At 32.1% G+C, this 12,435-nt stretch overlaps 1 protein-coding gene across 1 annotated transcript; it reads right to left on the bottom strand.

Moving 5' to 3' along the window:
• Positions 1-9,447: 9,447 nt before the first annotated feature.
• LOC100790522 (homeobox-leucine zipper protein HAT22) lies at positions 9,448-11,266 on the bottom strand. Its single transcript, XM_006586942.4, has 3 exons — positions 10,754-11,266; positions 10,411-10,490; positions 9,448-10,141 (listed from the first exon to the last, which is right to left on the bottom strand). The coding sequence occupies exons 1-3, from the start codon at positions 11,096-11,098 to the stop codon at positions 9,853-9,855; spliced, it is 714 nt and encodes a 237-aa protein (XP_006587005.1). The 5' UTR covers positions 11,099-11,266; the 3' UTR covers positions 9,448-9,852.
• Between the last annotated feature and the right edge of the window lie 1,169 nt (positions 11,267-12,435).

The raw sequence follows: 12,435 nt of genomic DNA, 5'->3' as shown, positions 1-12,435 counted from the left end.
AGAAAAAAAATGAGACATTAAAATTTTAGGAGGACGAAAAAAGATGAAACATTTTGTAAGAATTAAATCTGAATTTTATCAATTTTACACAGATGAAAAATACATTTTAGTACGTAAAAATTGATATATGCATGATAAAAAATAATAATATTAATTTATTCAACGGTTGAAATGATTAATTTGCCATTAAATAAAAATTGTTGTAGCTGCACAATGAAACACAAGGGGTGTTAAATGTGTTTCTTAAAAAAACTTTGCAAAAAATCTTTCAAACATGTGAACAAATGGATCATCCTAGGTAATAACAACTTGTTTATTATTTATATTTATAAAAGTATCCGTGGGTATAATAAGTCATTCTTCTTGTTAGACTTTATATATTTTTATTTTTCAATTTTTACTTAAAGGAGGAAACAATGTTTTTTTTAAATTTTTCTTAGCCTTTCACCCCAAGGAATCCCTAGACCCTAATAAATCAATTAAACATTATTGCTTATTTATTTATTTTATCGTAACAAAATGCGTGACTCACATTATATTATCAGAAAATGTTACACAATAATTACAACCTCTATTTTAGTAAAGCAATTAAACCTTTTATTAGGTTATATCAAAGTGTTATATCATTCAATGTGTATCATCCTAGCTACTCATACTATTAAAATAAAGATATAATTAAAACACGTCATGACTAAAATATTAAATAATAAATAACAAAAAAAATTGCTCTAACCTAATGATTTCTCTCGTAGAATAGCCTTTTATTTACCTTGGATTGCTTGCTTCTTCAATAAGCTTCTTTTTTTTTTAGAGGAAACTTCGATCTTCTTCAATAAGCTATTTCTCACACATCGAGATTTGCAATCTGGCAGTGTTTTATTTGTCCATAAATTAAAGGTGGATACACGCTAAAAGGAGAAACAATAAACAGATCAATATAAATATATATTTGTGTGTAAAAGATGTGGACTACTTTACTATTTGTATACTACTTACGGATGGTCAAATCTTTAATTAACAATTGCATTTAAGGAGAAAGAAAGGTCAAAAATAAAAAGGTGCTGATTAAGTTCCTCAAGGGTACTAGTTAAAAAATTGGAAGTAATTTTAAATTTTTTTAATGTATAAGTAAAAACATTTTTAAAAATGTTATTAATGCATCTTATATATCATAATTTCGTCTAATATAGTACTAGTATCTCCCAATGTCATTTCTAATAAAATCTTCGTACTATTGATTCTTTAAAGTGTTCTAAGGAGGTTAACAAGACCTAAAGTAGAGCATCTCTCATTAGTGACTTATTCAGTTCCTCTTTAATATTTAGTTAACCTGTTAAACCAATAATAACTAATGAATAATAACATAACAAAAACAGTCATTTTCATGACTTAATTGGTTTTTAAAATTTGAATGAATTCATATGATATATGTAAAAATATACATATATTGATCTAAACATGTAAATCAATTAAAATGACATATTTAGATCAAACAACGGAAATTAAAATTATTACGAGCATACCTCCAGTCATTGCAAATTGAACGGGAAGCGGCACACACACGAACTTGAAAGACAGTTTTGTTCTTCCAGACCCTTACTCACTCTGAATAGATGGTGTATTTTTCTGAATAGAGAAGTGGGTTTGGTGATACAAAACTGAAAGCACCCCATCCTATTTATAGAGTCTGTCCATCACAGAGCTCTCAACTTGTTATCAGAACGTGAGATAGGAAGTTATCAGACGTGAGATATGAAGTTATCAGTACGTGAGATAAATGATGGGTACGTGATTTGTTACTGAAGGTGATTGCAAATATATTGCAAAGATATGGGTTGAATGTAGATGGAAAATGGACCAGATTCAAAATAACTAATTTTTTCAAAAATAATAAAATTAATTAATTAAAAGAACGTGGAAGTGAACGTGCGCTTCCAACCTTCTCCCACTTGGTCCATTTAACCCAACATCAACCGTAACAAGAAACATAATATATGAGTCATGGCGATAGGTCCTCTGATGATGAGTAGTATCTTCCATGTACCACAATATATCAAGTCTCTCAACACTAGCTCTCAACTTAATGAATAAACCATATGTTTATTCTATATCTAAATCGAATGATTTTTCTCGAAATAAATAAATATGTGCACAAAACAATATGAGAAAATATCTAACTGAATAAGAGTTTCATTGAAAATAACAAATGTACGTACAATGAAATTACATCATGGAACCAAGTCCCATTCGTACTACATGATCCTTAAAATTCTTTGGTGGCATGCCTTTAGTTAAAGGATCTGCAATCATTAACTCAGTGTTGACGTGTTCAATGACCACTTTCTTTTCTTTAACACGTTCTCTTATGGCTAAGTACTTAATGTCGATGTGCTTACTTCGACTTCCACTTTTGTTATTTTTAGCCATAAACACCGCAACAAAGTTGTCACAATACAACTTTAATGGCCTAGAAATAAAGTCCATAACTCTAAGGCCAGATATGAAACTCTTCAACCATACACCATGCGAGGTAACCTCAAAACAAGAAACGAACTCAGCCTCCATAGTGGAAGTAGCAGTCAAGGTTTGTTTGGCACTTCTCCAAGATACAGCTCCACTGGCTAACATAAAAATATAACATGTTGATCTTCGTGAATCAACGCAACCAGCAAAGTCTGAGTCGGAGTAGCCAATCACTTCCAGACAATCAATTTGTCTGTACATGAGCATGTAATCCTTTGTTCCTTGAAGATATCTCATCACTTTCTTTGCAGCTTTCCAGTGGTCAATACCTGGATTACTTTGATATCTTCCCAAGACTCCAACAGCGAATGCAATATTAGGTCTAGTGCAAACCTGAGCATACATAAGGCTTCCAACTGCTGAAGCATATGGAATATTTTTCATGTGTTCCCGCTCAAAAATCATTTTTGGGGCATTGACTCAAGGCAAGTTTGTCACCCTTCACAATGAGAGCTACACTTGGTGAACAATCTTTCATATTAAATCTCTCTAAAACTTTGTTGATATAGGTTTCTTGAGACAAGCCTAAAATGCCTCGAGATCTTTCTCTATGGATCTTTATGCCTATGACATAAGATGCCTCTCCCATATTCTTCATATCAAAGTTATTTGAGAGAAATTGTTTCACCTCATATAGCATACCCTTATCATTAGTCGCAAGCAGAATATCATCTACGTATAATACAAGGAAACAAATCTTACTCCCACTGACCTTCTGGTATATACAGTGATCCATGACATTCTCTTCAAAGCTAAATGAAGAAATGACCTCATGAAATTTTAAATACCATTGGCGGGAAGCTTGTTTCAATCCATAGATGGACTTATTAAGCTTGCAGACTAAGTGCTCACCAACACTAGATAAGAATCCCTCAGGTTGTTTCATGTAAACCTCTTCTTCTAGATCACCATTCAGGAACGTCATTTTCACATCCATTTGATGCAGCTCAAGATCAAAATGAGCTACTAATGCCAAAATTACTCGAAGAGAGTCTTTCTTAGATACAGGGGAAAAGGTCTCTCTGTAATTGATTCCTTCTCTTTGAGTGAATCCTTTAGCAACAAGTCTTGCCTTATGTCTCTCAATGTTGCCTTCTGAGTCTTTCTTTGTTTTGAAGACTCATCTACATCCGATGGCTTTTACACCAACAGGCAACTCAACGAGATCCCAAACTTGGTTAGATGCCATAGAATCCATCTCATCCCTCATAGCATTATACCACAAATTTGATTCCTTAGAACTCATGGCTTGTGAAAACGTCTTAGGATCATTTTCGGCTCCAATGTTGTAGTCTGATTCTTGTAGGTACACTACATAATCACTAGGAATTGCTGTCTTTTTTATTCTAGTAGATCTTCTTAATGTTGTTTGGTCATCTTGCTGAGGAACTTGTTCAACTGGTTCTTCACCAGTTTGTTCAATATCATCATGTTGTTCCTCACAAACAACTTGATCTACATGATCACTTTCAACAGCTTGTGGAACTTCAATCACTGGTTGTCTAACACCCATTTTAACTTGAGGGGTGGGAATGACTACCAACCTATTACTTGTCCCAGAAGGTTCAGCTTCATAGTGATCCCTTTCAGAATAAATGTTCTGAAATTGATCACTCCCACTGATCAAGTCATTTTCAAGAAACTTTGCATTCCTTGATTCCACAATCCTAGTGTTGTGGGATGGACAATAGAACCTATACCCTTTAGACCTTTCAGCATATCCAATGAAATACCCAGTAATAGTCTTAGGGTCTAGTTTCTTCTCTTGTGGATTATAAATTCTTACTTCAGACGGGCATCCCCAAACGCGTATATGTCGCAAACTTGGTTTCCAACCCTTGAATAACTCAAAAGGTGTCTTTGAGACAGCCTTGGTTGGAACTCGGTTTAATATATACGCAGCCGTCTTAAGAGCATCAATCCACAATAATTGAGGAAGCTTTACATTACTCCTCATGCTTCTCACCATGTCTAATAAGGTTCGATTTCTTCGTTCTGCCACACCATTCTGATCCGGAGAACCAGGCATAGTGTATTGGGCAACAATCCCATGTTCTTGAAGAAATTTCGCAAATGAACCTGGTGCTTGTCCATCCTCTGTGTATCTACCATAGTACTTCCCACCTCTATCTGATCTCGCAATCTTAATTTGTTTTCCACATTGTTTCTCAACTTCTACCTTAAAAACTTTAAAGGCATCTAAAGCTTCATTCTTAGAATGAAGTAAGTAGAGATACATATATCGTGAATAATCATCTATAAAGGTTATGAAGTATTTCGGACTATTTGCATCCATGTCTGGACAACATATGTCTGTATGTATGATTTCTAATAAATTAGAACTCCTCTTTGCACCCTTTTTAGACTTGTTAGTTTGCTTACCCTTAATGCAATCTACACAAGTCTCAAAATCAGCGAAATCCAAAGTACTAAGTACTCCTTCATTTACTAATCGCTTGATTCTCTCAATAGAGATATGTCCTAATCTCCGATGCCACAATATAGAGGATTCTTCATTCACAATACATCGTTTTAACCCAACAGAAATGTGCATAGAAGTAGCGTCGTTTTTCAATTCAATTGAATATAGACCATCAACCAATTGACCACAACCAATATTTTCAGATTTATTTAGTAAATTAAAACCAAAGTCTATAAAATTAAAATAAAATCCCAAAGGTGCAAGTTTAGAAACAGAAATTAAGTTTTTACAGAAACTAGGAACATAAAAAACTTTCTCCAAATGTAATTTAAAGCCACTACTTAAAACTAAGACGCACGTTCCAATGGCCTCTACATGCGAGCTCATTCTACTCCCTGAGTAGATGCACTGCTCACTTCCCACTGGCTTCCTTAGGCTTTCCATACCCTTTCTTCTCAAACCAACTTTTAAATTTGGGGCAGTCCTTCTTCATGTGTCCTTTCTTTTTACAGAAGAAACACTTTGACTCCTTTTTAATTGTTGGTTGAGTCGGAATCCTTCCTTTATTGGTGCCTACATACTTCTTCCTATCCTTTCCAGAAGTAGAAGTAGTCAAATTTACCTTCTCACCCTCTTCCATTATCAATCTCTCATCTTCTTGAACACACATGGTCATCAATTCATTAATAGACCATTTATCCTTATGTGTGTTGTAGGAGATTTTGAAGGGTGTATACTGTTGAGGTAGGGTGCACAAAATGAAATGTACCAGGAAGGATTCAGACATGGTAACTTCCAAGGTTTTGAACTGAGCCACTATGTCCCTTAAGCGCATGATATGTTCACGCACACCCCTCGTTCCAGTAAGCTTAATGGAAGAGAATTGCATAATGAGTGTGCTAGCAAGCGACTTCTCAGAGGTCGTAAATTGTTCATCAATGACTTTCAATAGATCTCTGACCTTATCATGCTGGTCAACTGAACCCCGAATACTAGCGGATATGTTGGTTTTTATGAACATAACGGAGAAACGATTAGATCTCTCCCACTTTTCATAAAGGTCGACAACATCAGGTTCGCTAGTTTCAGTAATAGCCGGTGGCTCATCCTTCCTTATAGCATAGTCAATATCCATCCAGCCCAAATGAAGGAGAACTCTTTCCTTCCAAACCTTATAATTATCACCTTTCAAAATGGGAAGGTCACAAGAAATATTCATAGATTGTGAAACTACAAACAAACACACATGCTCATTAAGAAAATTTGAGACTAAACAAATGTCATGTTTTGCCAATGCAAATCATGTCTCAATATATGAATCTAGTGACACAAAACTTGCTTGTGGGCTAAAGTCCTACTCAATTAGATTCATCATGCAACTTTATGATAAAACTATTAAATCATGTTCTTTTCCTTAATTCATGTGGGTAAATTAAGAAATATAATTTAATATTTTATCCTAATTAATCATACAAATATAACAAAATTCATGTGGGTAGATTTCATCACATTACATATGATTAATCACGATTAATATTTCTAATGTGATTATAAATTTAGCATATAATTTTACTCAATTAAAGATGTTGTGGCTATTCTCTAATTTAATAAAATTATATTAATCACTTAACATTCAAAAATAATTTTTGCATAAACATACTTAATAATGCAAATATGCTCAATATTGAATCATAAAAATTATATGTATACCAATTCAAAATAACATTATACGTATATTCATTCAACATGTAATAAACTTTAAAGGATTAAATCCAATGCATACCAGTATTTAACATAATATTGCATGTTCAGCATAACTTAAGAGACACACAATTTTAAACAGTTTGTGCATAAATGATTTATCCTTCAGAAGTTATAAATACACATGAACTGTAATTAATAAACAATTAAATTACAATAGCTTAGCGGTAAAGGGAGTCCTTTCATGCTTGTAGGTCATAGGTTCAAAACCATCCCAAATATAGTAGCGAATATGGCACCAACAGGTTGATGGTTTCATCACTTCAACGCATGTTCATATAAATTGTCAAAGTATATTAATAGGAAGAAATTTTGGTATAACGTACATATATATACTTCTTAATAAACATGTTATAGTTATAAATAGAAAGCGTTCGAATAACGTGACAATAAGTGGAAATTAAATGACAATAACGTGATGAGCTTAGAGTATTTTTTTTAACCATATTTTGGTATGAAATATTTGATTAATCTTGTCGAAGAATCTGGCTAATTACTTTTAATAATTTTTTTTTTCAATCATGTTTTTTTATCGATAAGTCTTAGATCCAAAACATTAATTAAAAAAATTGAGTTTAATATTACTTGAATCAACTAATTATTGGTACTTAATGCATCTTTGGTTAACCATTCAAAAATTATTTTAGAGAGTAAACTCAATTTTATATATGACATGTTTAATCACCCTAAAAAAATAAGTTTATACACTAATACTTTATCTTGAAATCCAATTTTGTAGAAGGAAGACTTTTAGTTGTTTTTGCTAACTGAGTTTGCAAACTTTTAATTAATACAAATGTGCACTTAATTTTATTGCTAGGGAAACGGAGATCGGACAAAAACATCCATGATGCACCCATTATTCTTTATCCTACGTGATTCCAGCATTGGACTAGGGTATTGGGTGGAGGTACATTCTAAATCCATATTTTTGTGCAACTACGAGAAACACGCTACCAGTTTTTCCATATATATTAGAGTAATGTTATAGTTTTCTTATGATATTTTAGAAAAGATAACTAAATAAAAAATAAATAGATTTAATACTATCTTCTTTATATAAGAAATAAAAGGATTAATAAGAACATATTGTGGGAAAATTTAAAATCATCGTTTCCATTATTATTTTGCATGACGTGTGGGGTATAATGTCATTATATACGAACGCACTTTCCCGGTTCGTAGTGATTTCTAGATTATAAGGTCTTCATAACACTTTCTAGGAAGATGGTAGGAGATTGTGTCTTACTCTTGTGACTTATCAATACTTTGCATATTTCCCGAATGGGCGATGCCCTATTATGATTTGTGACCCCTCGTGTTGTTGGTTTGGTCCATTGACTAAATTATTAATTAAAGAACACGAAGAAAGAGACAGAGATAAAATCAAAATTGTTCCTTATTGGTTCACATGGAAATCTTGAGTCTCGAGACAATTGACTAGTTAGAACTAATATTCAAAGATATAGTAGTAGGGATTAGTAGTAGATTAGGATTATTGAGAGATTATACTAATAATTAATATCATCTATCTAACATAACTCTTTCTTTCTTTCTCCTTTTTAATTATCATTTCGGCTTACTAAAGACGTTTTCTAAACGCATAAGATTTATTAATTATTACTACTGTTTAGTTCAAAATTCATATAGTAATTATAATTATAATTATAATGACGATGAAGAGAAGTGTATGGTAAGTTACATTAGATATGTGAATGTGACATTATAAATTAATCAACCAGGTATTGGAGAAGATTTCCGTACTACAGATATTAAGAAAGAGATATTTAAAAAATAAGTGTTTCCATATAAATTGGACTCGGACTCATGCCTTGTTCCTTATCAACGTGTTTTCCTGGAGGGGAAGTTCTTTACAGTTTACATTAGGAATGCAATATTGAATTTGCTAGTGGCATGGGTCATATAATTAAGAATTTGAACGCCAATCCCATCTTTCACGTCATGGAAAACAAAATCAAAGCTTAATTTTCATGTCGTAAATTAAATACCAATTAAATAAAAATTAGTTTAAATAAAAGTTTTAAAATAATCATTATAAAAATATTAATCTTATCATACATACAATTTATGAATAAATAACAATATATAAATTATATTGTCAAAACATTCTGATTAAATTCATAAAACATTTACACTTTTTCCTCTAAAAACATTTGCTGACACATTTTCTTAGAAAATAATTATTTTTAAGTTGTTTCAAAGAATTAATATTTTTATGTCCAAAATAAACTAAACAAAAATAATACCGATACATAAATATTTCAACATTTCAAATTAAATACCCATTTAATGTCTCTCATTTATGTCTTATCTCTTTATCTTAATCATGTTATATCACATATCACATTAATTCTTTGTTAATTTATTTCTTTTTCCAAATATAAAAATCCACAAAACATTATTCAAAGAAAAAAATTATTTAAGTTTTCATTCTCTCATGGATATAAAAAAATTTATGTGATAAATTCAAGATATATCCAAAAACTCAATAAATATGTATAAAAAATACTTATAGATCATGTATAAATAAAATTTTATCTCATCGATAATGAAATTTAACTTCACATCAATGTGAGATATGAGTCTCATCCTTATTTAAATTAATCTTTATTTGTTTAGTCTTTATTTTATTTTTTATATCTAGACATTTTTTTTGTTGCATTTAGCTTTTCATTAATAAAACTAATCTCTTTCGGAGGGAAAAAAATCTAGTTAAAAAGAAAGGAGGAAAAAAAATCTAGTAGTGTACAATAAGTAGTGAATCATCATCATATTTGTCTCATCCTAATTCAATGATTCAAATCCTCATATTTTTGTCCGTACACATCAGCACATCTTCATTTAAAATTTAAGCCAAACAAAACCAAGCAAATGGGGTGGGTTATTTCTTAATTTTGATTAATTTGTATTTGAATGAATAGAAACTAGAAAGAGACACCAAGTTAACTTAACTATCTAGATTCTAGCCTATAATATACCACACGCAGTCCTACACGGCTATACAAATTATTCGATGTGGGGACTGGTGGTGTGTACTTTTCTTTTTACTAAACTATCCATGTTTCATACTAATTGCATTCTGACATTCCAATATCCTTCACCAAATTATGAGTTCCTCATAGTTTCTAGATACCCCCTAACTCTATGCTGTTCTTCAATTTGTTGCTACTGTTTCGGATCACATTGGAAATGGCTCCTTTGTTGTTCCCTTCATTTGGCTTCAACAGTTTCTCACAAGATGAACAAATGGTCAAGGTTGTGGCCTTGGAGAGTTGAATGTATAATGGTGTTGGTCCAATCTTTTGTGCACGCAGCTCTTGCAACTCCTTCTTCAGCCTTTGATTTTCATCTGTTAGTTTCTCACAACATTTCTTCAGGAACTCGCAATCCACCTCTGTTTGCTTCAGCTTGGTCCTGAAAAGTCGATGTAATACATAGTTTAATTATTAGCATAGCCAAGTCAACACAAAAAGATTTAAAAAATGACAAAAAGAAGCTCCTTTTTTCATGGTGAATTGAGATAGGAATGGAACCAGGATAATCAAAGGTGTAAACTTGACAAAGAAGAGAAAAATTTAAGGTAAAACCAAAACTAATTACACCCCCAGAAACTGAAACACTCGTGAAAGGATGAAATTAATTAATTAATTTAACCAACCATATATCACATTCACACACCATACCTTGCTCTTCTGTTCTGAAACCAAACTTCAACCTGTCTATGCTTTAAATTCAATTGCTCAGCAAGTGCCTGTTTCTGTGCCTGCATGTGAAACCAAAACCAACCCACAAATAAATATTTTCCCTTTAATTAATTGCCTTGTGGATTACAATTACAAACCCTTAGATTTCTAATTAAAAAAAAAACACAACACAAAACTGATACTAATAATATAATAATAGCAGTCAAATACATATTCTATCACAATTCAACGTGCATCAGTTTAATTATTCCATAAAATTAAAAATTAGCATCCAGATTTCTAACAAAATTGTGAGGAATGAAGGGTAAAGAAAAATCAATACGGGGTTAAGAGTGCTATGCAGCTTGAAAATATCTTCAAGGGTGGCTGATTGCTCCTTTGTGAGCTTCAGTTTCTTTCTGCTACCGTTATTGCTATTGTTGCTATCAGGGCTTGTTTCATCATTAGGGTGCTTCAAACACAACAACCCTTTTGCCTTATTAGCATGTTGTTGTTGTTGTTGATCCACGTCAATGGCTTCTTCTACTTCTTCTTTCCCTTTTGGACAAAGCTCAAAGGATAGGTCCAAGCAATGAACTTTCTGCTCATTCTCCTTCTTTTGAGCATGCCCTCCCATTATTCCAAGTCCAAGGCTCAGACTCGTGATGCATGCCTCATCATCTTCCATGGCAGAGAAAAAAAAAAGAATGAATGGAGACACACAAACAAACAGAGAGAGAGAGAAAAAAAAAAGGTCAAATAATATATTGGGAAAGTTAATTGGTTGGGGGGTTTTGTTAAAGGATGTGAATGACCACTTTTATTATTGGGGTTTGGTCTTTGTAGTATTCAATTTTCTTGAATCAGTTATTATTATTGGGGGTACTATATTTATATTTGAGAAAGAATAAAAAAAATTGATGATGAAAAAATGGTGCATGAGAGAGTGGTTTTAATTTATTTATTTTGTTGGTACTAGTACTAAGAGGAGAGGAGGAAGACTTGGATGCACTAAAGGCAATAATAAAAATGGGGGCAAAAGGAGTAAAAGCATGCGTTAGAATTCTGACTCCTTTGAGGAAACCAAAACTTCCTTAACATAAATATGTTTGACTTTTTCGATTTTTTTAATTTCAAGCCTGTTCACCAGGTCGTATCTTTCCCAACACTTTCCTATGATAGTTCTCTGTCTAGTCAGATGTGGGGGTTCCGTAACCCAAGTTTCAATCCTCAGTTTAATGGGTTTTAATAATTTAGTTTTACTATTTTAATCATTTTACAACTTTAATACTAGCAGTAAACATTTTTATTATTTAAAGAAGAAGTTATGAGAAAAAATTGTTTTTTGAAATGTTAAAATTAAAATTTTATATTTTCAATTCTAGTAATTATGAACTGTTCAAAGACTTGGTAAAATAATAATAATAATAATAATTATTATTATTATTATTATTATTGTACTACTTTTACAACAACTTGTCCCCTGGAAGTGAAACCGAAAATAATAAAGAATAAAACTTACAGCATTAATTACTAGTATTCATATCTACAAGAAAAGTATTGATTTAAAAGATTAAATATTTTTATTTTATATATTGTTTATGTCACAAATAGATGGAATAATTGTCATTCTGTCAAAGGATCATTTATTGTGCCGAAAGATCTTCTTCCTATAGTTCCTTGTTGAAGTCTCAGGTGAGTGAGTGTCCGAAAGAGCGGGGGATACTTGCAAAAGACACTCTAATGTTCAAGTGAGAGTTCGACTCAGAGCTGTTAATAGTATATAGTGAATATTTGAGGATGAATCAGTCATCTTACCTAAGAGGTTCACCCCTTTTTATATTGACCTTATTGGGTCTAGGGTTTATGAGCTTGCACGTCCTGATTACCAATTGTGTGATAGACCTTCTAACCATGTTTAGGCATTTCTAATCAAGTAATTACCCTTAAGTAGGTTTATTGGTGATAACCACTGTCGAGTGGTTCCTGTCATCCGTATATGTTGATGGCCGAGACGTCTTGCAT

Source organism: Glycine max, chromosome 9, assembly GCF_000004515.6.
Source record: "Glycine max cultivar Williams 82 chromosome 9, Glycine_max_v4.0, whole genome shotgun sequence".
NCBI classification, from domain to species: domain Eukaryota; kingdom Viridiplantae; phylum Streptophyta; class Magnoliopsida; order Fabales; family Fabaceae; genus Glycine; species Glycine max.
The sequence above is the reverse complement of the archived record's forward strand: the minus strand, read 5'-3'. Positions and strand labels throughout refer to the sequence as shown.

What these genes read in the sequence shown, in the direction of transcription:
- LOC100790522 (XM_006586942.4), bottom strand. Translation starts at nt 11,098, where the DNA reads ATGGAAGATGATGAGGCATGCATCACGAGTCTGAGCCTTGGACTTGGA. An exon ending in TGCATAGCACTCTTAACCCC is followed by an intron (nt 10,491 to 10,753) that starts GTATTGATTTTT and finishes TTTCACATGCAG; the next exon opens with GCACAGAAACAGGCACTTGC. An exon ending in TTTCAGAACAGAAGAGCAAG is followed by an intron (nt 10,142 to 10,410) that starts GTATGGTGTGTG and finishes TCGACTTTTCAG; the next exon opens with GACCAAGCTGAAGCAAACAG.